General features: G+C 42.7%; 1 protein-coding gene across 6 annotated transcripts in view; it reads left to right on the forward strand.

The window, feature by feature from the left end:
* NAP1L1 (nucleosome assembly protein 1 like 1) overlaps positions 1-26,220 on the forward strand; it is a 51,976-nt gene that overhangs the window by 12,166 nt on the left and 13,590 nt on the right. For 4 of the 6 annotated variants that reach the window (XM_073327717.2, XM_073327718.2, XM_073327714.2 and 1 more), the window contains 8 exons: positions 7,042-7,078; positions 8,038-8,126; positions 10,495-10,597; positions 23,581-23,722; positions 24,187-24,267; positions 24,541-24,669; positions 25,226-25,297; positions 26,015-26,154. In XM_073327717.2, the coding sequence (XP_073183818.2) occupies positions 7,062-7,078; positions 8,038-8,126; positions 10,495-10,597; positions 23,581-23,722; positions 24,187-24,267; positions 24,541-24,669; positions 25,226-25,297; positions 26,015-26,154 (773 nt within the window). In that variant the 5' untranslated portion in view covers positions 7,042-7,061. Of the gene's footprint in view, positions 1-4,386; positions 4,412-7,041; positions 7,079-8,037; positions 8,127-10,494; positions 10,598-23,580; positions 23,723-24,186; positions 24,268-24,540; positions 24,670-25,225; positions 25,298-26,014; positions 26,155-26,220 lie in introns of those variants that run through there. The other 2 variants (XM_073327719.2, XM_073327715.2) reach the window with 2 other exon arrangements.

Here is a 26,220-nt window from a genome sequence, read left to right on the forward strand (position 1 = left end):
AGTGAGTTCCTAGTTTTTTAACATAGATTTACTGTTACAGAATATACGTTTCTAACCTCTAAATTGGCTTTAATTTCAAAATGAACATATTTCAGAGGTCACATTCATTGGATGCAATTCAGTGGGAAGTTGTGGGACACTTGATGAAATATATGGGGTTCCGATGAACCTCAACTCTACCATTTGGACAAAGTGTTATCTTTTTACTGACTACTTTAATATTAGAGTTTAATGACTTGGCCAAAACTTTGTTCACGTAATTTTCATATTTGTAGTTGGCTAAATTAGTGTAAACTCAAGTTGACTAGATTCTTATGCCTGTCCTAAAAGTGAACATATTGTCCTTGTCTTACTGGAACAGTCATGGCGGCCCATTTCATCATCGTAACAAAAGTTTTTGTTGTTTTTAAACTAAAATCTTTGACCTTGCTGTAGGGAATAGAATGGGGGTGGCCAAACCATGGATTGCAAGCCACATGTGTCTCATTTACAGTTAAAAGGGCAGCTCGTGGAGCCCACCATGCGTGGCCCCCCTTCCCCCCCCCATTCTCTGCCTACCAAACAGGTGGATGGTATTCAGAATCCTGTATGTTGAGGATGGATTCTCCTACACAAAATAAGTCAATGCAGTTATTTAATTATTATTACCATACTGCTCATTTAGTATTACTCGTATTACTCGTTGCATTCACTGATACTCAGTATTACTTTAAAGGTGAAATTGTAAAAGGATAATTGGCCTATTTCAGCTATTTATTTTTTTTAATCACAACTGCATCTAAAATGATAGTACCATAGAGTAACAACTATATTTTTTGCTCAAACATGAGAATTCAAAAATAGTCCAGAAGAAAGACAGGCAGTCCTTAAGAAAGAAGTATGAAATAAAAACATTTACCAACCTGCATGTTCAGACATGTTCCTTTCATCATCTTCAATGCAGCTTCCGCCATAGAAGGAACACTTCTCATGATGTTTCATTCAAGCAACTATGCCTTGCATTTCTTTGTTATGCTGTTCGTATTTTGCATGCATGCCTATCTTACCCACAGGTAGAGGAACTTCATTAAAATATTCCCAGACTGGGTCTCTTTTAAGGCCTGCTGCCATTATAGGTTTTCCCTTCTAATGATAAAATGGTATGGTAGATCTCAAATCCAATGAAGGCTACGCTACATTCAGAAAGACCTTAAGACTTCTGGAATGTGCTGCTCAAACAGTTTCACTTTTGTTTCTACTGCCTGTCCCTCCCTTCTCAGATTTATCTCCAGACTTCTTCTCCTTGTCCAGATCTATTTCCACCCCCAACAATCTTCTATTCATTGAACTTTTTGAAACTTTGCACTTTTAGAGAGAGGTCAGGGATTGACTCTGTACACAAATTTGCAGAGGGACAGTAGGGTTGAGGTCTGTTGTTTCTCACCTCTCTGTATGTTTATTTAAAAACATTTTTGCTGTTATCTCTGGAGACGCAAATCCACAGTTGGCGAATTGCAAAACTAAGCATCTCTAATGGTATCTTCTAGACTGAGCACTGAGTCCCATTGGGTAGATAAAAAGATTAACCTAAATCTATACCGAAGCCCCTGGAACCCCATAAAATTGGGTCCCTAATCCATGAACTATTGGAACTCATTTACAAAGCTTCTCTTAAACATTACATGAATATATTGTTTCATACTATAGAATTAGAATTTATCATCCCTATTCCATGATCAGACATTATGGCTCAAAGATGTATCTTAATTAAAACTATAGATAAAATGCTTTTTGATAAAAAAAAAAAAACTACCAAAAAATCTGATTTAAATCAAAAACAGATTAATTTTTTAAAAAAAAAAATTCCTTGATTTTTATCCATCCTGCTGAAAATTAAAAAGGAATCATACAAAGAGTGGAAACATAGTTTAGTGACTAATGCAATGTTAACTATGTTGGTGAGGATAGTGTAGGCCAGCTATACCTTGCAGCCAGTTAGCAGTATTTTGGACCTTATCCAGTATCTATCATCTGGGGGTTAGAAGGGAAAGATAGTGTACCTCCCTATCCCGTGATGCAAATGAATAAAGAAGAGAGAAGAATAAAGTAAACAGATGATAGCTTTTATTTAAAACAGAAACAGTGAGATGTGGTTTGACCATTTGGATTTAAAATCCAGGTCCAACCAAACAGACACCTTGGCAATAAACAAACCTAAAACAAAAATACTCCAGATACTGCACCATTTCTAGGTGTTGATAGGCAGTAGATGGTACGACACTATTGTCACAGGCAACTGATGGACCTTGGGTCTTGACTGCTTCTTAAGAGAGGCCTGGTTCTGCCATCACCCAAGGGTGAATGATCAACAGGACCTCTGTACCTTTCTCTGAAAATGATGTGGAGTTCAGAGATTGGTAAGCACAGTCACAGTTCTTAATGCTGATGTCTTCAGATGCTGGTCTTTTGATCTTCCTGTCCCCGTAGCCATGCAAATACAACGGTACTGTGGCTGCTGCTAGGATGGACAGCAACTAGGCAGCGGACGCTCAGAGTTTATATAGGCACAAGTGTGCCAAAGTTCTGAGGTAAAACTGGCAGTTTCCCTGCTGGAACCTGTTTGAACCAGTTCTGTGCTGACTGTTGGCTGCCTTTCTTGCTAGAGTTCCAAAAGGGCGTGAAAACTTCAACAAGAAGTTAAACAAAGATGGAGTCGAGCTGTTTGGCAGGCACGCCATTTTGAATTTTAGACTCCATATCGAATACATGGTTAACCAAGTGTAAAGGTATAAAGTATAACTTATTCTAAAGCACAAGACCATTTATAATCTTTCATATACAAAAACATTCTTACAAGGCGTATAAAAGAATAACCCAAGCATGTAGGGACAAAATTAGAAAGGCCCAGGCAGAAGGTTAATTACACCTAGCAAGGGACATAGAAGGCAATAAGAGATTCTTTACATTAGCAAGAGAAAGATGAAGAAAAGTGAAGGTCTCCTACTTAGTGGGAAAGGAGATCTAATAACTGATGACATCAAGAAAGCTGAGGTGTTATGCTTAATTTGCTTTAGTCTACACTAAAAAGGTTAATGCTGATGAGGTAGTTAACCGCCAGGGGAAAGGAATGCAAACCAAAATAGGGAGAGAACAGATTGAAGAATATTTAGATGAGTTAGATGTGTTCAAGTTGGCAGGATCTGATGTAATTCACCCTAGAATGCTCAAGGACCTAGCTGAAGCAGTCTCAGAACTGTTAGCAATTATCTTTGAGAACTTCTGCAGGATGGTTGAGGTTCTGGAAGACTGGAGAAGGAAAAACATAGTATCTGTCTTTTATAAAGGTGAATAAAGAGGACCTGGGGAGTTATAGACAAGTCAATTTAACTTAGATAACCTGTAACAAATATTAATCAATTTGTAAGTGCCTGGAGAATAATAGGGTTATAAGGAATAGCCAGCATGGAAGTTGTCAAGAACAAACCATACCAACCCAATTTCCTTATTTGACAGGGTTACTGGCCTAATGTGATGTCTTGGGTGTGGTTTTTTTGTTTTGTTTTTTTTTTTGGGTAAAGTGAGGCATTTGACAGTCCCACGTGACATTTTCAAAAGCAAGCTAGGGAAATGGTGGTCTAGATTAAATTAGTATAAGGTGGGTGCACAACTGGTTGAAAGACCGTACTCGGAGTAGTTATTAATGGTTTACTGTTGAACTGGGAGGTTGTCTAGTGGGGTCCTGCAGGGTCTGGTGGAATTTAATGAAAATAGTGACGACTTGAAGTGGCAAGTATGCATATAAAATTTGCCGAGAACACTACGTTGGGAGGGGTTACAGCAAGCACTTCGGAGGAGAGGATTAGAATTCAAAATGACCTTGACAAATTGCTGCGTTGGTCTGAATTTAGCAAGATGAAATTCAGTAAAGGCAAGTGCAGAGTGATCGCTTGAAAATTTAAAAATCCAATGCACAACTATAAAATGCGGAATAACTGGCTAGGTGGTAGTACTGCTGAAAAGGATCGGGGGTCATAGTGGGTCACAAATTGAGTTTGTCAACAATTGATACAGCTGCAAAAAAGACTGTCATTCTAAGGTATATTAACAGAACTGTCATAGGTAAGACATGGGAGGTAACTGTCCTGTTCTTGGCACTGGTGAGGCCTTAGCTTGGATTACTGTGTCCAGTTATGGGTGCCACACATTAGGAGAGATATGGACAAACTGGAGAGAGTCCAGATGAGCGCAACAAAAATTATGAAAAGTTGAGACAACCTGACACATGGAAAAGCTGCTTTTTTTTTTTTTTTTTTTAAAGGGACATGGCTAGTTTTGAAAAAACAAGACTTAAGGGAGACCTGATCGTAGTATTCAAATATGTAGAGCTGTTATAAAGAGGACGGTGATCAGTTATTCTCCATATCCACTAAAAGTATGTAAAGTAGCAATGGGTTTAATCTGCAGCAAGGAAGATTTAGGTTAATATTAGGAAAAACTGTCTAAAAGGTAATGAAAGACTAAAATAGTCTTCCAAGGGAGGCAGGGAAATCCCCATCACTGGAGGTTAAGAACAGGTTGGACAAACACCTGTCAAGGGTGATCTTGGCTTAGGCCTGGTCTACACTTTGGGTTAGGTCAAATTTAGCTGTGTTAGGTCAATTTAAAAATGACTGGGTCCACTCAACCAACCCTGTTCCATTGACCTAAAGAGTTCTTAAAATTGACTTCTGTACCCCTCCCCGATGAGGGGAGTAGTGCTAAAATCGACCTTGCTGGGTCGAATTTGGGGTAGTGCGGGTGCAAATCGACAGGATTGGCCTCCAGGAGCTATCCCAGAGTGCTCCATTGTGACTGCCTTGGACAGCACTTTGAACTCCAATCCACTAGCCAGGTAGACAGGAAAAGCCCCACAAATTTTTGAATTTCATTTCCTGTTTGTTCAGTGTAGCGAACTCAGCAGCACAGATGACCATACAGTCCCCCCCGCAGAATCGTAGAGCATAGAATGTTTCTACACTCCCCCTATCATCTCTGTCCCTGATTTTATCGCAGATTAGAAGGCGGGAAAAAATGTACTCGCAGTTGCATGTTTTCCGAGCTGATACAGTCCTCCCGCACTAATAGGGTACAGCTTAATGCATGGAGGCATTCAGTGGCAGAGACCAGGAAAGAATTAGTGAGTGCGAAGAGCGGAGGCAGGACGCGATGCTGAGGCTAATGGGGGAGGAAACTGACACGATGAAGTGTCTGTTGGAGCTGCGGGAAAGCTAACGAGCACAGACCCCCGCTTCATCCACTGTATAACCGCCTACCCTCCACCCCATGTTCCAAATCCACCTCACCCAGATGCCCAAGAACGCCGGGGGGGGGGGGGGGGGAAGGCTCCAGGCACCCAGCCACTCCACTCCAGAGGATGGCCCAAGCAACAGAAGGCTGTCATTCAAACAGCTTTGATTTTTAGTGTGGCTACAATAAGCAATGTGGCCTTGTCCTTCCTTCCTCCCCCCACCCCACCCGGGCTACCTTGTCCGTTATCTCTATTAATTTAAAAAAAAATAAAAATGCCTGGTTTCAAGACAGTAGTTACTTTATTTCGAAGGGGGATGGCGGTTAGTTTACGGGAAATTAAAATAAACAAAGGGGGCAAGTTTGCAGCAAGGAGAAACACACACAACTGTCACACTGTAGCCTGGCCAGTCATGAAACTAGTTTTCAAAGCCTCTCTGATGCGCAGCGTGCCTAGCTGTGCTCTTCTAATTGCCCTGGTGTCTGGCTGCTCAAAATCGGACGCCAGGCGATTTGCCTCAACTTCCCACCCTGCCATAAATGTCTCCCCCTTACTCTCACAGATATTATGGAGCACACAGCAAGTAGCAATAACAGTGGGAATGTTGGTTGTGCTGAGGTCTGACCTAGTCAGCAAACAGTGCTAGTGAGCTTTTAAATGTCCAAAGGCACATTCTACCACCATTCTGCACTTGCTCAGCATATAGTTGGACTGCTCCTTACTACTGCCCAGGCTTCATGAGCAATGTGAGCAAGGGGTAGGCTGGGGTAGGTGCAACCGTGCAGTGCTGCCGGCTGGGAGAGCAGCCTGAGGCAGAAGCCTCCAGCTTGCATGATATTCCAAGCAGCATTGAATCTCCATGAGACAAAACTTAAAGAAGAGAATGACCTGGAGTTTCTGACTCCCATTCAGTGCTCTAAGAGGAGGATAGCCATGTTTGTCCAGGGGCCCCTGGTTGACCTCACCGAGGTCTGCCAAGAGCACCCAGGAGATGTACGATGGCTATCGGTCCTACTGCACCATCTGCCGTGAAGGCAAGGAGCTGCTGCTGTGTAGCAATGCAGTACCGCATCTGCCAGCGGGACCCAGGAGACGTACGGTGACGGTGAGCTGAGTGGGCTCCATGCTTGCTGTGTGTCGTATGGTGTCTGCACCGGTAACCCAGGAAAAAAGGCATGAAACAATTGTCTGCCTTTGCTTTCACGGAAGGAGGGAGGGAGGGAGGGATTCGACATGTACCCAAAACCACCTGCGACAATGTTTTTGCCCTATCAGGCATTGGGAGCTTAACCCATAATTCCAATGGGCAGCAAAGACTGCGGGAACTGAGGGAAAGCTACCCACAATGCACCGCTCTGTAAATTGATGCTAGCCACAGTAGTGAGGACGCACTCCACCGACTTAATGCGCTTAGTGTGGACATACGCAATCAACTGTATAAAATCGGTTTCTAAAAATCAATTTCTATAAAATCAACCTAATTTCGTAGTGTAGAAAAGGCCTTAGTGTAGACAAGGCCTGTCATAGCACAGGGAGCTGGAGTTGGTAGCTTGAAGTCCCTGCCAGTCTATTGTGAATCCGTGCAATGTGCACTCCTAACAAATGGGTACTTCTGTGACGTCAGCATAGTAACTATTTTGTAAACTACTGATAAGCTTTGAAAACTATGATAGTATGTCTTATGCAGTTCCTAAACTTCATTTTTAATATATGTATTTGGTGTACATAGTCTCTGTACATAAAATCTAACACTAATGTTTTTGGGGTTTTTTAAGGCTGTCTGAGGTCTGAGAACATGGCAGACATTGACAAGTAAGTATACTCTTTTGGACATTGACTTTGACTAAAACTGTCTCACCATGTATTTATTAATCCTGTACTTGCTGTGATCTCTAAGTAACTTTTTCTCTTTAAGGTGTATATATTAGGTTGGTGTAAAATGAGCAAATATGCAAACGGATTCATGTTCGTTTTATTATGTGCTCACTTAGGATTTTAACTGCAGTAGCTATTAAGCAAAATGTAAACTAACAATGTTCTAGTTAACTACAAAATAAAATTCAACTAATGTACTAAATTACTAAAACTAGCAGTATCACCTGTTCCACTGTCATGTTAAACATTACATTTCTTTTCCCTGTCTCTTTTTGTCAGTGGTTCTAAGCCAAAATGTAGTCAGTCTGCTTCCTCCAAACATATTGTCAGTTACTAAACATACTACAAAAGTGATATTGTAGATTTAAAGTGTTGCAAAATCTTACTTTAAACAGGATACGGGTGAAACTTATGTCATTGGGTACAAAACAGTTTCAGTGATTTAATAGTGCTGTGGCGTTAGTCTCGTTTTACAGAGGGAGAAATGCTGGGACAGAGGTAGAGGTTTAAATGATTTGACCAAGTTCAGAGGGCATTTCTCCCCAGGATAGGATTAGAACTCTGATTCTTGATTCCTAGTCTTGTATGCAAACCACTAAATTTATTATTTGTTCATTAGGATAGTAAAAGTGAAATTGTTGTTGTGGAAAGTTTCTAATTTGAATTTTACTATTTTGGTCAAATTTACCAGTGGAAAGAAGTTACAAAAGTTTAAAAAAAAAATCAAATACTTAACCACAAAACAGAATACATCAGTTTAGTTGTCACACTGGGAACTAATACAATATCTGTAACTGCAGCTTTTTCAGGACAAGTTGTATTGGTAAATAAGTCCTTTAGCTTAAAAGAAAAAAACAAAACAAACCCTCAACTCTTGAATTGAATGTTTCTACTAGCAAAGAACAGGCTGAACTTGACCAACAGGATATGGAAGATGTTGAAGAGGTGGAAGAAGAAGAAACTGGCGAGGATGCGAACAGTAAAGGTAACACTGTAACATGTTTAAATCGAAAGAAATGCTAAAGGGATTTCACGTCTCAATTTAAACTGAATGCAAATGATGATAAAACATGATTTTTTTTTTTAATGCTTTTTAAATTCTGAAACCTGAAGAGTATTGCTCATTCAAAGGGATTTTTAATGATCATTCACTTCATGCTTGTCTGCTTATTCTTTTTTAATCATGAACAGCAGCAGTTCACGAAACGTTATCCCTGTGAACCAGTCATTGACCAGTCAGTGCTTCTGTCAGTACTTTCAAATGAACTTTACTGCTCACTTAGCTTAATTTCATAGACAACCATTCAGCTTCAAAACGATTCAGTCACTATTATTAGAAACCCACAAATACCTAAAATTGGTCCAAAAAAAAAAAATTAGAAACCCAGCATACCCATTTATATCTATATTGGGAGGGAGGGATAGCTCAGTGGTTTGAGCATTGGCCTGCTAAACCCAAGATTGTGAGTTCAATCCTTGAGGGGGCCATTTAGGGATCTGGGGCAAACATTGGGGACTGGTCCTGCTTTGAGCAGGGGGTTGGACTAGGTGACCTCCTGAGATCCCTTCCAACTCTGATATTCTATGATCTAGTTAGTAGTACATTTGCATGATACACAATTCAAAGTAAAAATCAGCTATTATAGCTGAAGACTGGGGTAGCATATGTTGCAGGGAAGTTCAGTACTAGGCAAACTTGGCTGAAATAATTGAAGTTCTAAAATACCCAGATGAATATATCCTAAGGACTGGCCAGCAGAACTACAATAGAATAAAATTATGCTTTTCTCATCCTATTGGACTTTCCATGTAAACAAAATAGTGAGTGTAAAAGAGACCTGTTTGATATAATTTATTTGGAATTTCAAGAGCCTGTTGGAAAGTTTTTCACTGAATACTATTAAGGAAACCAAGTAGTCTTGGATGAGAGTTGGAAGTTCTCTCAGGGATTAAAAAGTTTTAAGAGTAGGAATAAATGATCACTTTTCAACATGGTAAAAGACTGTCAGTTGAGTGCCCTAAAATACTGTACTAGAACTGGTGTTTAATATATTAATGTGATAAAATTGCATATGTTTCAATTACATATATTTTAAGTCTAGAGAAGATGGAAGAACTAGAAAGATCTAAGAAAGTTGTCTGAATGAACAGTTCAATGGCAAACCAGTCATTGTTGACAAATGCAGGGTAATCCCCTTTGGAGAAGTAACTTGAACTACTTCTGCATGTTACTGGCATCTAAATTGCAATCACTCAAGAAAGGGACTGAACTGCTGTTGTGCATAGCTCTCTGAAAATCTCTGCTCAATATATAAATGCAGTCAAAACAGTGAACAATTTTAGAATGCATTAAGTATTGGACAGAAAATAATTTGCAATTTCATGCAAAGATAGTACGACCTCATCTGAAGTATTGTGTTCACTTCTGGGGGAGATTAAAAAGATTGAGACTTTGTTTAATTTAGAGCACAAAAATAGGAGGGGTGTAGGTAGGTAAAAGGGAAATCTTGCGCATTTAGGAATAATAAATATGTGGAATTCATTGCCACAGGACATTGAGGCCAAGAGCTTGGTAAGAGTTAAAAGATGAATATTAATATGGATAATGAGAACACTTACAATTACATTTGACAAGACAAATTGTATAGGATATAAACTTCCCTGATTCAAGGTATGATGGAGGTTAGGAAGAAGGGTCTCCACTGGCGAAGTTACTCTTATTTTATTTTTTAAGCTATAAAATATGCGATTAGATGAATCGCTGGTCTGGTCTGGTATGACCGCTTGTTCCAACTGCACATTAAATTTTTCTGCTTACTAAGTCACTTATGCCTTATTTTCACTAGTATTTTTCAGTGAAATCTTGTCTAAATTAGAGGCTTGTAGGGCAGCTAACTGAATCCAATTAGAGTTTTGATAGTTGTACAGAAACTGTTGTTTTTTTGGAAGAATATTGACTTATTGCACAGTCCCTGCCTCTGCCCAAAGCAAAAAGTACAAATCTCAGTATCTTGCATTTCTTTTTATCATTTCATTTGAAATGTTAGACAAAAAATGCTTTTTTAAAGACAAACATTTTTGGTGACCCCTTGTAAACCTGTGTTTTCAGCAAGAACTTCTAATGACTGGGTCAACTTTTCATAAAATAAGAATCTCAGAGCTTTGTCTTCCTTTTTCTAAAATGGTCAACTTTTAGATTTTCCAAATGCTCAGCTGTCTTTCAAAATGATCAGCATAAGATGGATCTTCACTAACATTTTTAATAAGATACTAAAATAAGTTTATTTCCAGGTTGGCTACAAGATTTAGCATAATGCATTTGCAAAACCTCTCCTCTTCTTGGTTTTACTTAGCTCGGCAGCTGACTGTGCAGATGATGCAAAATCCTCAGATTCTTGCAGCCCTTCAGGAAAGACTTGATGGTCTGGTAGGAACATCTACAGGATATATAGAAAGGTACAACTTGTTCTCATTCAGTAGTTAAGTGTCTGTCTGTTTTTATAACCTTGTTCTCTGTGGAAGTGTTCACAACACTCAGTCTCTTCGCTTTGAGACAAATAATTAATACATCCTAAATTACCTGCCGGGGCCAAATATATCTGAGAACCTGACCTTTAGAAGAGAGCAGGAACTGAGTTCTTTTATGTATTTTTAATTTGAGGAAGGGAAGTTGGGAAGCTTGGTAAAGAGCTTAAAGTAGAGCTGACCTGTTAAAGTGACTTGCAGAGGTACATTTAAGCTTAACTTAAGTTTAAGTTTAATTGTTTGAGGTTGCTTGCAGTCTTGTAGCATTTATTACTGAAATAATTAGAGCTATTTTTTTTTAAAAGCATGGATCTGTTCCTGTAATATGGTTGCTGTGTTGTTTCCTGATATCTTTGTTACAATATGATCAGAAAAAACTTTTAGAATGATTAAATGGCATAAAACTTCATTAATGCAGAGTTAAGGTTGCCCAGCTGATAGCTCATGCACTTCCAGAATGTCAAGTTCAGCAAAATAAATTTCAGAAAGCCAGGAAATAAGAGTTAAGGTAAATGCTTGCACAGCCTTAACTCTGCCACCTGGAGCTGACAATAGTCCCCTGGGAATTATCTGCATGGACTACATCTAAATTCACTGTTAAGTATAGCTATATTGAAGGGTGGAAGAATAAGTTGTGATATGAGGAGAACTGGATCTGTGTCCATCCCCCGCTCCCCCATGTATATTGTCAAAGGAAAGATACACATGTACCTTGAGGTTGTACTCTGCATCACTTTAATACAGAATTTGGTTGGTTGTGTCAGTAGCAGAGCTCTAGGGTCTTCTTGCCATGGGTGTTGCCATCAGATGGGATATGAGAGGAGCTGGTGGATATAACGATGGGGTTTGGGTGGTATGTGCAGGTGTCAATGGGTTGTGGAAGGATATGAAGTGGTTGTTAAAGCATGGTATTCTGTCTGGGGAGTAGTCTGAGTTTGAGTGTAGGGCAAGGGCAAGTAACATCTATTCATTACAGTGACAAGGCAGAGTGCAGGTATGTGTGTGTTATGGGCATTATGGGGCATTGTTCCAGTCATGTCAGTAGGTGGTCCCTTCCCTCCCACCCACCCCGTACCCAGTGCAGGAGTGTTTCTGATATGGGCACAGTTAAAGTTGCATTGTTTACCTTAATTCTGTATTTCTTGTTTTTCAGAAGTTGAGTTTTTCTGAACTTCTTCTAGAAGGGCCTGAGCTACCACCAGGCAACCTTAACTCTGGGTTCATGGGTTTTTTTTTTTTTGCCACTTAATATCCTAGTTTTTTTTTTTTTAAACCAAAAAATGTTTGTTAGTGGCCCTTTGGGTAGTTGTAGTTTTACCTAGGTTTGCAGTTGATAAGGTACTGTAGCTATGTAATAATCAAAGGCCTAGCTTTATATAGTGCTTTTCATCAGTAGATCTCAAAGAACTTACATCAGTATCTCCATTTTTTACAGATGGGAAACTGAGACACAGAGGTGAAATGACTTGCCCACAGTCACCGAGTAGGCCAGTGACAAAGCTAGGACTAGTCCCAGTCAATATTTTCACTAGGCCAAATGGTTATGATGTGATTTCCTCAGTGTTCCTCCCCGCTCCAGGATATTTTGTGGGGATAATAGTTGTGCATTGAAATGTTTGCAATGCGTAGTTGCGGACAGGGCTAGTGTGAGAAATCTCATCCATTATCTATGTCCCAAAACCTTGACAGTCTTATTACTTGGTTGTTACAGTAATTTAGGGCAAATCTACAATTATAATGCTGCATCAGCATACAGTTGATGTAGCACTTTAATTAAAATGCTCCAAGTACTCGTGAGGGCATTCTGTGCTAAAAAATTAAATTCTGACACAATATTTTAAAATTCTGCAAGTTTTATTTGTCAATAAATAAATGCAGGAGCTCCAGCATGGCAGTGGGGAGCACAGGCCACTGGCTGCAGAAAGGGGGGAGATCACCCTGCAGCCCCCACACCTCGCATCCCTAGGACACAGACTCAGTAGTGAGGCTGCACCTGACCCTGACACAGCACAAGGCCTGGGCCTGCCCCAGAAACACCCTGGGACCCTGTCCATCTGCGCCAGGTGCACGAGGTGTGGGACAGGCAGGCTCGGGCAGGCAGGATCCAAGGGTGGAGGGGCTCAGTGTGGGGGGGATTCAGGTATGGGCTGAGAGGATTCTGTGTGGGACAATCTGGGTACAGGCAGCTCAGTGTGGGGCAGATCTGGATGTACAGAGGCTTGTTGGGGAGGTCCAGGTGAAGGTGGTTGGGGCTCAGCAGAGGGGTCTGGGTATGGGGGTCTCAGCAGGAGGGTCTGGGTGCTGGGGGAGTGGGGCTTCATGGGGGAAGGTCTGGGTGCAGGTAGTTGGGGGTCAGTGGCATGGGGGTCTGGATGTGGGGGCTCAGTGGTGTGGGGGGGCATCAAGATGGGGGTTTGAATGCGGGGAGCTCAGTGGGGGGGGTGGCCTCTGGATGCAGGGGTGGGGGTCAAGAAGCAGGGGTTGATGTTCAGTGGGGTGGGGTTCTGGATGTACCGGGTGAGGCTTGGCAGGGGTCTCTGGGTATAGGAGGTATGGATACACAGGTGTTGGGTGGATGGGGGAGCAGCTCCCCTTACAGTGACCCGTCCCACTACAGCTGAGGACTGATGGGGCTAGGAAGATGGGGAGGATACTGAGCTTCCTGCAGCTGTGGGAGGTCTGACATAGCCCCAGCCACTCCTTGGAGGGGAAGGGTATGTCCTGTCCTCTCCGGCCTCCAGCCCTGATGGGACTCTCAGCTAATCCCAGCTCAGGGTTGGAGCCACTGGCTAGGGTGTCCCCAGCTCCACCATGATTTACCTCTCTGCCGGCTGCTTCAGGTGCCTGAAACAATGTACGGGCGCTGCTAGGGAGTGGTGCGTGACTTCTTTTGCAGCTTCCCTTTGCTTCTCTGTCATTTTTCTGCAGGGAAGCAGTCTGCAGGGGCCACGAATTCTGTGCACGTGCAGTGACATAGAATTCCCCCAGGAGTATAAGCTGATGACAGAGAGAGAGAGCGCATGTGCTCTATGTAGTTAGCTACCACCTCTCGGAGGTGGATTATGTCAGTGGGAGCTCCCGATAACAGTGCTGTCTATGCAGTGGCTTTCGATGGTATAACTATGTTGCTATAGGGTATGAATTAATGTAGACCAGACCTCAAAGCGTTGAAAAGATTGGTATTCTTCTCTACACCCTCCTTGTTTCCAGCTCCCCCTCTCCTTCCCATCCCATTATGCTATTAGCTGGCACTGTAGAAGCCATTAACTTGTAAGAAGTTACTCCTTGCTGTCTCCAGACCTATGCCACTGCGTATACATCACGGCAAAAGCTTACTGGAGGGCCATATGCTGCTGTGGTTATTAGGTAGCCTGAGCGGCATACTGAACTTGGCCCCTCACTCCCACTACCCACCTCCTTTGGCACTCCTCTCCCTGCTTCTGTCAGACTTCCCCAGGCATGTCCCAGGTCTGCTCGGTCTGCCCTTCTCCCAAACACTCTGGCCAACTGTCCCCTACTCCTCCCACCTCACACAGGGCTGATACATACCTTAACTAGTTATTTTATGGATTTCAGATATTTAAATTTGCATTGCCTTCATTTCCCCCTCTTCTCTTCTCTTTGCCCGCCCCCCCCCCAAATCCCATCTCACAAGGAAGGGCAGGGAGAGGGGCTCAGACACTGCAAGAGGAGCAGGATCTCCCATATCCTGGAATACGTAGTGGGCAGAGGATCTCGGGTCCTTGCAGAGATGTTAAGGCTTCCTAGATCCCAGCATGCACACACAAGGGAGAGTTCAGTGCTGACAGGCCCCTCCAACTCTGAACCCCCAACTCTCTTTGCTACCCTTCATATTCTCCAGCCTCCTATCTTCCATTCCTACTTAGCCCCTTCCCCATAATCCCTTGCTGCAGACCCAACCCCCTGTTACCACACTAATCACCCCATCCCTTCCAATGATCATTTACTTGTCTAATTTATCTCATTCTCAAAAATAGTTTTAGTACCTTCTGAATATTCTGCTGTACTCAGATTGCATTTCTCCGCAATAAATTTTAAAAAGAGGGGGGGGAAAGGCAAATCCTCTCCTCCTTCTTCCTTCCTCTTTTCCCCTCTCCCCCTCCAAAATGTTTACAGTTAAATCTTACACTTCTGCCCTGGGTGGATCTCAGACTTCAAAGTTACAGGCTCCGCGACATGTTAAGTGATTAATCGCAATGAGATGTTCTCAGATGAAAGAATACCCAGTGGAGAGGAGTACAGATTGAAACAATAACTCTGAGGCTTTGTCTACACTAGCGTTTTTGTTGGCAAAACTTGTTGATCGGGGTGTGAAAAAACACACCCCTGACCAACATAAAGTTCACTGACAAAAGTGCCAGTGTGGACAGTGCTATGTCGGGGGCAGAGCATCTTCTGCCAACATAGCTACTGCTGATCGTTGGGTATGGTTTAATTATGCTGGTGGGAGAGCTCTCTCCCACCAGCATAGAGCACCTACGCAGGAGACCTTACAGCAGTGGAGCTGCAGCGGTATAGCTGTGCTGCTGTGAGACATAGTGTAGACATAGCCTGAGCCACTGCTCCAGTCATGTCATTAGGTGTTCCCTTCCTCCACTCTCCCCGGTGCAGGAGAGTTTCTGATGTGTGTCAAACAGACCAGTTCTCAGCTCTTCACTCCAGTCTCAGCAGTATGTTCTTTGCATGCTCCGAGCATGCCTGTTCTAAGCTCTTCACCCAGAGGAGCAGGGTTTTTCCAGATTCTTGCTCACAGGGGTGTAACGGAGAAGGGTTCAGACTTCCCCATAAAGGGCAAGCCCTGAAACCTGGTTTATATGGGAGGCAAGGGGGCAGACCTCTACAGATACTGGTTCTCACAGGAGTAGAGGAAGGGGTTCAGACCCCAGAAAAGCAAGCCCTCCCAGAAACTGGCTCACATGGGATGTTGGAGGGGGTTAGAGCGCCATAGATGAGCAGCCTCCCAGATTCTGACACACATGGAGGCAGAGTGTGGGGCTTAGACACTACTGGGGGGAACTGACCCCTAGATCCTAGCTCACATATGGGGGGGGAGGGGGCAGGGAGAGGATCTGACCCCCAATCCTGACATACAGAAGGGGAGAATGTGGTGCTGACAGGTGCCCCTGCCACTTACCCCCATGTCCTCTTCCCAGTGTCTTAGTCCCCCCAAGCCTTCTCACCTCCCTTGCACCACCCATCCCTATTATCCAGTGCAACCCCTAACTCTGTCCCCTAAAATGTCCCCCCCTTCAAGCATTCAGGTCTAAAAAATTTTTCCAGAAATACTTTGATTATTCTCCCTCTCCTACCCCAAAAATGTAACCCTCCAAAATCCTGACTGACAGATTTTAGCAGTATTCCTCCCAAACTTTTCCAGATGTCTGCCCAAGGTGAGTCTCAAGTTGCCACTGGTTGGTGGGTCTTGTTTAAACGACTACTGTTTATCCCCTTGTGGTGTCCAGCTGGTGGTGAACTTAAGGCTAACATCCTGTTAACTCCTCTGTCCATGTATGCTCAGTATAATCTATCAGGAATGAGGATAAGCAGGTGAAGCTTGCAAAGTCCTTTTCAAATGTTTAAATTTGATTTCCTCTAAAGGGCTGGTGGGTGCCGTGGACACTCCAAATGGTTATTTTTTGTAAGCAGGCTACAAATTCGTCTAAATTCTTTTTTATAAGACCTTGCCTGAAATGGGAATACCTTGTCCACGGGGAACTTCAAAAATCCCCTCCATTCAAAACTGGGAAGAACAATTTTGAAAATTTCTGCAAAGAACAAGAATTTCAAAATTCTGTTTTGAAAAAGTGGAAACATTTTGTTTCAACCTTTTCAGAATGTTTGAGACTATAGGCATCTCTGGGCTTCTGGGAGCCCCAACTCAGAGGCAGCCTGCTGGAAGTCTAGGCTGCTGAGGAGCTAAGCAAGCTGGCAGGAAACCAAGCAAACTTCCATTGGAAGTTCTGTTGGAATTCAGTTGAAATCAATACATTCCTGTGGAATGTTTGGATTTTGACAAATTGGCATTTTCTGATGGAAAAGCATTCTATTTGGCCAAGTCTAGGTAGTACTAGTTCGGTTGCAACCAGTCAGTTGCTCCTCTGTCCATGTTTATACTAATTCTAATGAAGCTTGACTCTACAAGCTGATCTGAAGTTTTTCTGTAGGTCAGACAAACCTCCTGAGGAGACTCACCCTGCTTGTCATTTGACCATACATTCATTAAATTGGCTTGCATTCAGAGGACCAAATGCTAACTGGGTATCATCTTGTATCTGTTTGTTCCTTCAGCTTTGATTCTTTTGGACCTGTTGTCTTTCTTTGGAGCTATTGCATAATATTCTACCTTTTATAAAACTACTTATAGGTGACACTTCCTGTGTGAAAAGACAAGGCATGTAAAGATAATGGATATATAAATCTCAACTGAAGTTTGAAATGAGTTGCACTAGCAGTTCTGCATTTTGTTTTTATATCCAATATCATAGAATATCAGGGTTGGAAGGGACCCCAGAAGGTCATCTAGTTCAACCCCCTGCTCGAAGCAGGACCAATTCCCAGTTAAATCATCCCAGCCGGGGCTTTGTCAAGCCTGACCTTAAAAACCTCTAAGGAAGGAGATTCTACCACCTCTCTAGGTAACGCATTCCAGTGTTTCACCACCCTTTTAGTGAAAAAGTTTTTCCTAATATCCAATCTAAACCTCCCCCACTGCAACTTGAGACCATTACTCCTTGTTCTGTCATCTGCTACCATTGAGAACAGTCTAGAGCCATCCTCTTTGGAACCCCCTTTCAGGTAGTTGAAAGCAGCTATCAAATCCCCCCTCATTCTTCTCTTCTGCAGGCTAAACAATCCCAGCTCCCTCAGCCTCTCCTCATAACTCATGTGTTCCAGTCCCCTAATCATTTTTGTTGCCCTTCGCTGGACTCTCTCCAATTTATCCACATCCTTCTTGAAGTGTGGGGCCCAAAACTGGACACAGTACTCCAGATGAGGCCTCACCAATGTCGAATAGAGGGGAACGATCACGTCCCTCGATCTGCTCGCTATGCCCCTACTTATACATCCCAAAATGTCATTGGCCTTCTTGGCAACAAGGGCACACTGCTGACTCATATCCAGCTTCTCGTCCACTGTCACCCCTAGGTCCTTTTCCGCAGAACTGCTGCCTAGCCATTTGGTCCCTAGTCTGTAGCTGTGCATTGGGTTCTTCCGTCCTAAGTGCAGGACCCTGCACTTATCCTTATTGAACCTCATCAGATTTCTTTTGGCCCAATCCTCCAATTTGTCTAGGTCCTTCTGTATCCTATCCCTCCCCTCCAGCGTATCTACCACTCCTCCCAGTTTAGTATCATCCGCAAATTTGCTGAGAGTGCAATCCACACTATCCTCCAGATCATTTATGAAGATATTGAACAAAACCGGCCCCAGGACCGACCCTTGGGGCACTCCACTTGATACCGGCTGCCAACTAAACATGGAGCCATTGATCACTACCCGTTGAGCCCGACAATCTAGCCAGCTTTCTACCCACCTTATAGTGCATTCATCCAGCCCATACTTCCTTAACTTGCTGACAAGAATACTGTGGGAGACCGTGTCAAAAGCTTTGCTAAAGTCAAGAAACAATACATCCACTGCTTTCCCTTCATCCACAGAACCAGTAATCTCATCATAAAAGGCGATTAGATTAGTCAGGCATGACCTTCCCTTGGTGAATCCATGCTGGCTGTTCCTGATCACTTTCTTCTCATGCAAGTGCTTCAGGATTGATTCTTTGAGGATCTGCTCCATGATTTTTCCAGGGACTGAGGTGAGGCTGACTGGCCTGTAGTTCCCAGGATCCTCCTTCTTCCCTTTTTTAAAGATTGGCACTACATAGCCTTTTTCCAGTCATCCGGGACTTCCCCGGTTCGCCACGAGTTTTCAAAGATAATGGCCAGTGGCTCTGCAATCACAGCCGCCAATTCCTTCAGCACTCTCGGATGCAACTCGTCCGGCCCCATGGACTTGTGCACGTCCAGCTTTTCTAAATAGTCCCTAACCACCTCTATCTCCACAGAGGGCTGGCCATCTCTTCCCCATTTTGTGATGCCCAGCGCAGCAGTCTGGGAGCTGACCTTGTTAGTGAAAACAGAGGCAAAAAAAGCATTGAGTACATTAGCTTTTTCCACATCCTCTGTCACTAGGTTGCCTCCCTCATTCAGTAAGGGGCCCACACATTCCTTGGCTTTCTTCTTGTTGCCAACATACCTGAAGAAACCCTTCTTGTTACTCTTGACATCTCTGGCTAGCTGCAGCTCCAGGTGCGATTTGGCCCTCCTGATATCATTCCTACATGCCCGAGCAATATTTTTATACTCTTCCCTGGTCATATGTCCAACCTTCCACTTCTTGTAAGCTTCTTTTTTATGTTTAAGATCCGCTAGGATTTCACCATTAAGCCAAGCTGGTCGCCTGCCATATTTACTATTCTTTCGACTCATCGGGATGGTTTGTCCCTGTAACCTCAACAGGGATTCCTTGAAATACAGCCAGCTCTCCTGGACTCTTTTCCCCTTCAAGTTAGTCCCCCAGGGGATCCTGGCCATCCGTTCCCTGAGGGAGTCGAAGTCTGCTTTCCTGAAGTCCAGGGTCCGTTAGTATATGATTTATACTAAGGAACCCAGATGCTCGCATAAAATAGGTTAACCTGCATTAAATTACTCTGGCTTGAATTTGCATTCGGTGTCCAATATTAGCCTGACAGCCTCTGATACAGAGAAACAGATGTGTATCTATTTGTTTCTTGATGCTTATATGTACAGTTGCTAGGACCTGTCCAGTGTCCTTAGACTCTTGCAAAATGTTACTCTAGTGACCTCAAATGAGTGCTTATCATATGCTGTCTCAACAAGTCTTTCTAATATTTTTCTATTAACATCTTTATACAACTAACCTTTTGATTTTTCACCGTACCATTCCTTCAAGTTAAAATTGCAGTGGAGCATTAATGATAAATTTGACCTGAAATTTTGGAACATTTCTTTTAGAGAGCATGAAAGTAATATAACTGAATGTAAATGTCACATTGGGTGGATTAAAAACTTTTTCTGAACTTTCATGAATAAGTTTGTTTGGTATTACATATTGCGTATCTCTACTTTAGCAAAAGCTGATGCTAAATTATTGGTGACTTATGGAAAACTCACTTGTTTGATGTTAATTGACATCTTACTAGTCATGGCTGGTACGTTCCTGTTAACCCTAAGAATGATCGTGAGGAAGGGTGGTGATTTTGCATTTTAAAAGTAAGCTAGCGTTCCAAGAGTCTAAGAACCTGTAAATAATACAGTATGAGTAGAGCAGTGTTAGATACTTAAGTTGTCAAATTACTTAATTTAGTCACATCCAGTGCTTAACAGAGCCTTGAGTTATCTCTCCCTTCTTAAAGCTGAAGGTGAAAAGAAGAATAAAAGCAATCTTGCTATAGTCTGTTCTGATCAATGTGGCCCACCTCCTTAATAAAGTAGGCAAATGCTAATACACTCAATCTTGTTGTAAAATAATTTTATGTACACCCTCCTTTTGCGTAGACAGTCTTCCAAATTTTCTCTTTGTGAAAGTTCATAAAATATTTTTTAAATATCCAAGCATGAAATTCCTATTTTGTCAGTGATAGGAAGGCAATGGAAGGGTTTTAACTTTTTGCTTTTTGTTTGTCCTGTGTTGAGTAATTAATACTCTTTTTTTTTTTTTTAGCCCCCTGGGGGTTCTCAGCCTTTTTCGTGCTGAGGCTCCGCTCAACATGCTATAAAAACGCCAAGGCGCAGTGCGGGGGGGTGGGAAGTTCTGGGCCAGCGTAGGTCCTTGGGCATAGGCATAGTTTTACTTCTATTTTGGGGGAGCAAGAGCTGCCAAGGCTTGAGCCAGCTCCACACAGCAGGGTTCAGGGACGGAATGCCACCTCCACCCTCTCACTCACTCAGGAGGCCACCCAGCCTGTCTGGGCTGTGGGAGCACGCAAAAATATAACTCAAAGGGGAAACTCAGTTCAAAAAGTTTGAAAACCGCTCAGGGTGCAGGGAGGGGATAACATGGGGCTGTGTATAGACAGGGGGGACTCCTAATGCAGCTCCTAGCTTTGGGGGTGGGCACTGGGGATCCCGGTTTTAGCCTGCCACTGCTCCCAGTTTGTGGAGGGAGGTTTGCCGCCTTCAGGCCCTCGCCACTTTGAGGGGATGGGGTGGCTACTGCCTTTAGCACTGCGCCGCTTCCAGCTTCAGTGCTGGGCCTCAGGGCAGCGGCTTTCAGCCACGGGGCTCTGTGGCCCCGCTGGTGAGAACCACTGCTCTTTCCCACAGATTAATTAGCTCAGACCTTAACCCAGTTTGGATAGCCATATAGAGTAAATGGCAAAATTTAATTTTGTACTCTTAGACATGTAAATATCACTGTGTATAATTCTTACAAATTGAGCACCTTCCTTAAGAATATACCCCATCATTCTCCGATTCAAGTAATGTACATTTTTTTCATAAAGTTTACATAAAATACTTGAGTTCAGATCCTCGGTTGTGGCATGGCCAATTTGTGCTCCACTGCCATTGGTTCATAGGCATGAAGCCAAGTGGCCCCAGGAAGATCACTGCACCATAATAGGATCCTGTGGTATATAGGCTCTGACACCCTGCACTCTTATGTCGGTTTAGAGGGCAAAGCTAGGCCTACCGTACATTCTGCTGGCCAGCCCCTGGGCCGCCAATTGCAGTTAGCCAGTGTAATTTAGAGAGCTTGCTGTAGCCTAATGCTGGGTGACTGGGCCAGTGCACAGCCAGTCCAGGATGGGAGAAACTCGGAGGCCAGCTTTGCAACCCACCTCCCCCACAAGCTGCACTTTATCCACCTTAGCTATAGCTGAGCCTCTGGGCCTTAATCTTTTAATGTTGCATCATCATTGGAGCCCAGATGTAAGGAGAGCATCCAGTTGATTACAAGTAAAGCTAATAGCTTAAGGAGATGCAACTGATTAGTATATTTTATAATCAGGGTCACTTCAACACTTTTCCAACATGTTTACTTAATACATTGGTCTGTCTAGGAAAAATCTTTTTAATTCATGGGAATAATATATAATATGTTCTGAAATGTTGCACCAGCCTCTTGACTCTCAACTGGCTCACATACAGATGTAAATCCTGATGTTACTTGATTTTCTCCAGTGAAATAAGAAAAAAAGCTTGTCATCTTGATGCGTTGGCCCATCTTTGCAGGGGGGAAAAAACACTATCCTGACAATCATTTGATAAATTACTTTAAATTCAGTGAATACTCTACTATTTAGAGAGCAGCCTAACATTATTGCAGGGGTTGGCAACCTTTCAGAAGTGGTGTGCCTAGTCTTCATTTATTCACTTCAGTTTGAGGTTTCGCATGCCAATAATACATGTTAACATATTTTAGGTCTTTCTCTATAAGTCTATATATTATATAACTAAACTATTGTCGTATGTAAAGTAAACAAGGTTTTCAAAATATTTAAGAAGTTTCATTTAAAATTAAATTAAAATGCTGATCTTACATCGCCGGCCCGCTCAGCCTGCTGCCAGCCTGGGGTTCCGTTCACCTAGGCTGGCAGCAGGCTGAGCGGGGCCGGCAGCCGGTACTCCAGACCGGCAAGGGGCTGAGCGGCTCAGCCCACTGCCACTCAGCCTGCTGCTGGTCTGGGGTTCCATCCGCCGGCTCCTGCCAGCCCCACTCAGTCTGGGATCCCGGCCCTGCCCACATAGAGTGGGTACCTACCTTCTCCCTGGTTCTAGCCCGTTCTCTTCCTCTCTGTCTGCACTGAACTGAGGGTGGGAGTGCACTGAACACAGGGCTGGGGGTGAAGGAGCAGGCTGGGGGTTGGGGTGTAGGGTCTGGCCAAGAGCTAAATGAGGGAGGGGCTCAACTTTGTGGCAGGAGGTTTGGGTGTGGAGTGCTTACCTGGGCAGCTCCCATTTGGTGCGAGGGGTGCAGGTAGGAATGTGGGGGGGAGGGTGCAGGAGCTCCTATTTGGTGCTCACAGTAGAAGGGGTGCAAGAGTCAGGGGACGAGGTATGGGGGGTATGTGTGTGGGGGTGCTGGGGTCAGGGCTGGGGTCATGGGGGGGTGCAGGGGTCAGGGCAGAGGGCTGGGTGTATGTGAGGGGAGTGCAGGGGTCAGGGCAGAGGGCTGGGGGTGTGGGCTGGGATCATGATGGTGCTCTCAGCCCCCTGCCCAGAGCGGCTCATAGCAGGGGGCTGGAGGGGATATGCCCTGATTCCACCCCCTTCCCCAAGACCCCATCTCCACCTCTTCTGCCCCTCCCTCGCAAGGGCCATCAGCTGATCGATTGGTGGCAGGGAGGGAGAGGAGGAGGGGCAGGCATGCAGCACAGCAGGGGGAGGGGGGAGCTTGCCTGCCCTGCAGCAGCAGCCGGCAGAACCAAGCTTCTTCATCCTGCTCCCGGGGTAGGGAGGCGGATAAGAGCGGCCCGGGGTATGAGCTGGCGTGCCATTGGTTGCTGACCCCTGCATTATTGCTTTGAATCTTTAGGCAAAACCTTATGTAATTAAACTTAATGTTTGTCTCAGTTCTTTGGAATACTTTAATGAAACCTCAGCCTTAATGAAGCCTCAGGTTAGTTTAAGAGTTGCATTAACCCTGAATCAGCATGATTTAGTGAGTCATGTGTTCAGCTGTTCTTCTGTCCAAAGCTTAAGTATGAAAAGTATTGTAACATAGCATAAAACAAAACCAATCTGTACTATGGAAGGTGGCTATGGGATGGGCAGGGAGTGAAGGGGGTTGAGAAGATTGAGAAGGGGGTCAGTGTGTTTTATGGAACACTTCTGTTAATAGTAATCATAATACTGTATAACTGAAACTTTCAGCTTGCCTAAGGTAGTTAAGAGACGGGTGAATGCTCTCAAGAACCTTCAAGTTAAGTGTGCACAGATAGAAGCAAAGTTCTACGAGGAAGTTCATGAGCTGGAAAGAAAGTATGCTGCTCTCTATCAACCTTTGTTTGATAAGGTAACAACTCTGTGCTAGTATGACTTTATTTGTAAGCTCTAGTTAACTAAAATCCCAAAAGAGAGGATTACAATGGGAATAAACATCAGTGGTGCATATCTGTAGCTATATGGTGTTACAGTTCCATGTGGGGCCAGATGTGAACCCCTCAGTCTCTTGAGTGAATTGATTCCAATAGGACCACCCATGAGAGTAACTAGTGTGATTAAGGGTCTCAAAGCCTGGGTGGTTATTTTTGATGGGGATAGGAGTAAAGTGTAATGTTACTGTTGAGTGTCAGATGAGGTCAAGAAGCAAATGGAATGCATTCCCCAAAGGGAGAGCTTGGATTACAGTAACTTTACTAATTGCAAAAACATACAATTTACTGGGAGGAGTGGTTTATTATGGGCATTACGTAGTTCAGATTCATTATTATAAAATTATACAGTAAATCTGAAAGACTTCATGATTTTATTTTCCAGCGAAGTGAAATTATCAATGCGATTTATGAACCTACAGAAGAAGAATGTGAATGGAAAGCAGATGCTGAAGAAGAAATTTCAGTGAGTATCTCCACTGTATCTGAAGAGAACAATTGATGGCATATTTCAAGCTTTAACACACTAAGCAAGACCCAATACTGTAGCAAAATTTAAAATGCCAGCAGTGAAATTCCCATAATAGCTTTTTGTGGCTCTGTAAAGTAGCTGCAAAGCTTGACTTCTAGTTACGGGCGCACTGACTTTATCATAAAATCATGTGCTTTACCGGAGTATCTGGTACTGGTGATAACTCTTATTAAATTTTAGAAAGTTTAACATTTTTATTTTATCAAGGAGGAAATGAAAGAGAAGGCCAAGCTTGAAGAGGAGAAAAAAGATGAAGAAAAAGAAGACCCTAAAGGAATTCCTGAGTTTTGGCTGACAGTATTTAAGAACGTGGACTTGCTTAGTGATATGGTTCAGGTAGGTGGTGACCTAAAGTTAAATGTAATCATAAGTCTTAAAATTTGTACTGGTCTGCTCCTAGAAATTGTGGAAATAGTGATATGATTTGGGTGTTTTGGTATTCTTCTGGTAGGATCAAATGGCTTGTATCCCATTTCAAAGTGCTTTGTCAATGGAATGATGTATCATGCTCCCATGCCTGTTCAGCTTGACACATCTTATTGTTTAGTTGCCAGTTACATTCCTTACACAAGTCTTCACATATTCAGTGATGAATTGCATATCAAATGATGAGAAACTGCCTTTCATGATTGAATAAGATTGAGGATGCTTATATAATTTAAATGATTTACTGTGCCTATTTATTACTTTACTATTGCCCTCTGCTGGTCAAATAATTGTATACAATATTTTCAAATGCCTATCGCAGGTTCTTATCTACTGTAAAACAAATATTAAATATACCTGTGCCCCTTTCACCCCAATGCTTTTTTTTATTTTGTAACTAGCTTAACTCAAATGCTGTTTGTATGAAAAATGCTATGCATTGATTTAAAATCATTTTTATTTAAAGGAACATGATGAACCTATCCTGAAACACTTAAAAGATATTAAAGTGAAGTTCTCAGAAGCTGGTCAGCCTATGGTAAGCTTAACATCATAGACAAACTGTATTTATTTCTGCATGATAAGATTAAAATTGACACTGGGGACATAGTGGTGGTCTGTGCCTGTCAAATATTTGATGGTGCCTTTTGGATTCTGAAGAATTTTTAGTCTGTTCTTCGTGAGAAATGGCACTAGCGTACTGTTAATACAGTCATATATAAAATGACCACACATCTCTTGTATTATGACAGTTTAATCAATTAGATACAAAATCTAGCTATAATCAGTATTTGCAGCTAGGAGTTTCTTTCAGATTTGGACACAATTTCAAAAATGTAGTTGCTGATAATTATGTCCTTGAACTGATTACCTATGTTGCTTGCAAGAAATTTAGTAGTAGTAGTAGTAGTCCAGAGGTTTAGTTCTACATTATAACACACAAATCACTGTTTATCTCACTTCAAAAGGTATGAGGCAGAAGATGAAAATCATAATCCTAGATGCCAGTATGAAATTAAGAAAACTTTTTAAATTATTGTAATTTGGGGATAGAAATTGTTTTAGAATTTTCAGTCTCGTATATTGGGCAAAATTGACATTAAGTAAGCCACTTTATTACTGGAAAAGGGGTGTACACTGATTTGGGATATCTGATTCTTGGATATTAGGAGTTAATCATTATGATTTTTGAAATTAAAGATGAGGAAATGTTGCTCAGTTGCTAATAACACTGTCTTTTGGTAATTGTTTTTAGAGTTTCACGTTAGAATTTCACTTTGAATCAAATGACTTCTTCACAAATGAAGTGTTGACAAAGTCATACAGAATGAGATCAGAGCCAGATGATTCTGATCCCTTCTCCTTTGATGGACCAGAAATTATGGGTTGTACAGGGTAAGTGTTAATATGTAGTTAACCACCTTCTCATGGCTCCTCTTAATATTTGGCTGAGCTTGCAAT

This window comes from Lepidochelys kempii, chromosome 1 (assembly GCF_965140285.1).
Source record: "Lepidochelys kempii isolate rLepKem1 chromosome 1, rLepKem1.hap1, whole genome shotgun sequence".
Classification (NCBI taxonomy): Eukaryota; Metazoa; Chordata; order Testudines; family Cheloniidae; genus Lepidochelys; species Lepidochelys kempii.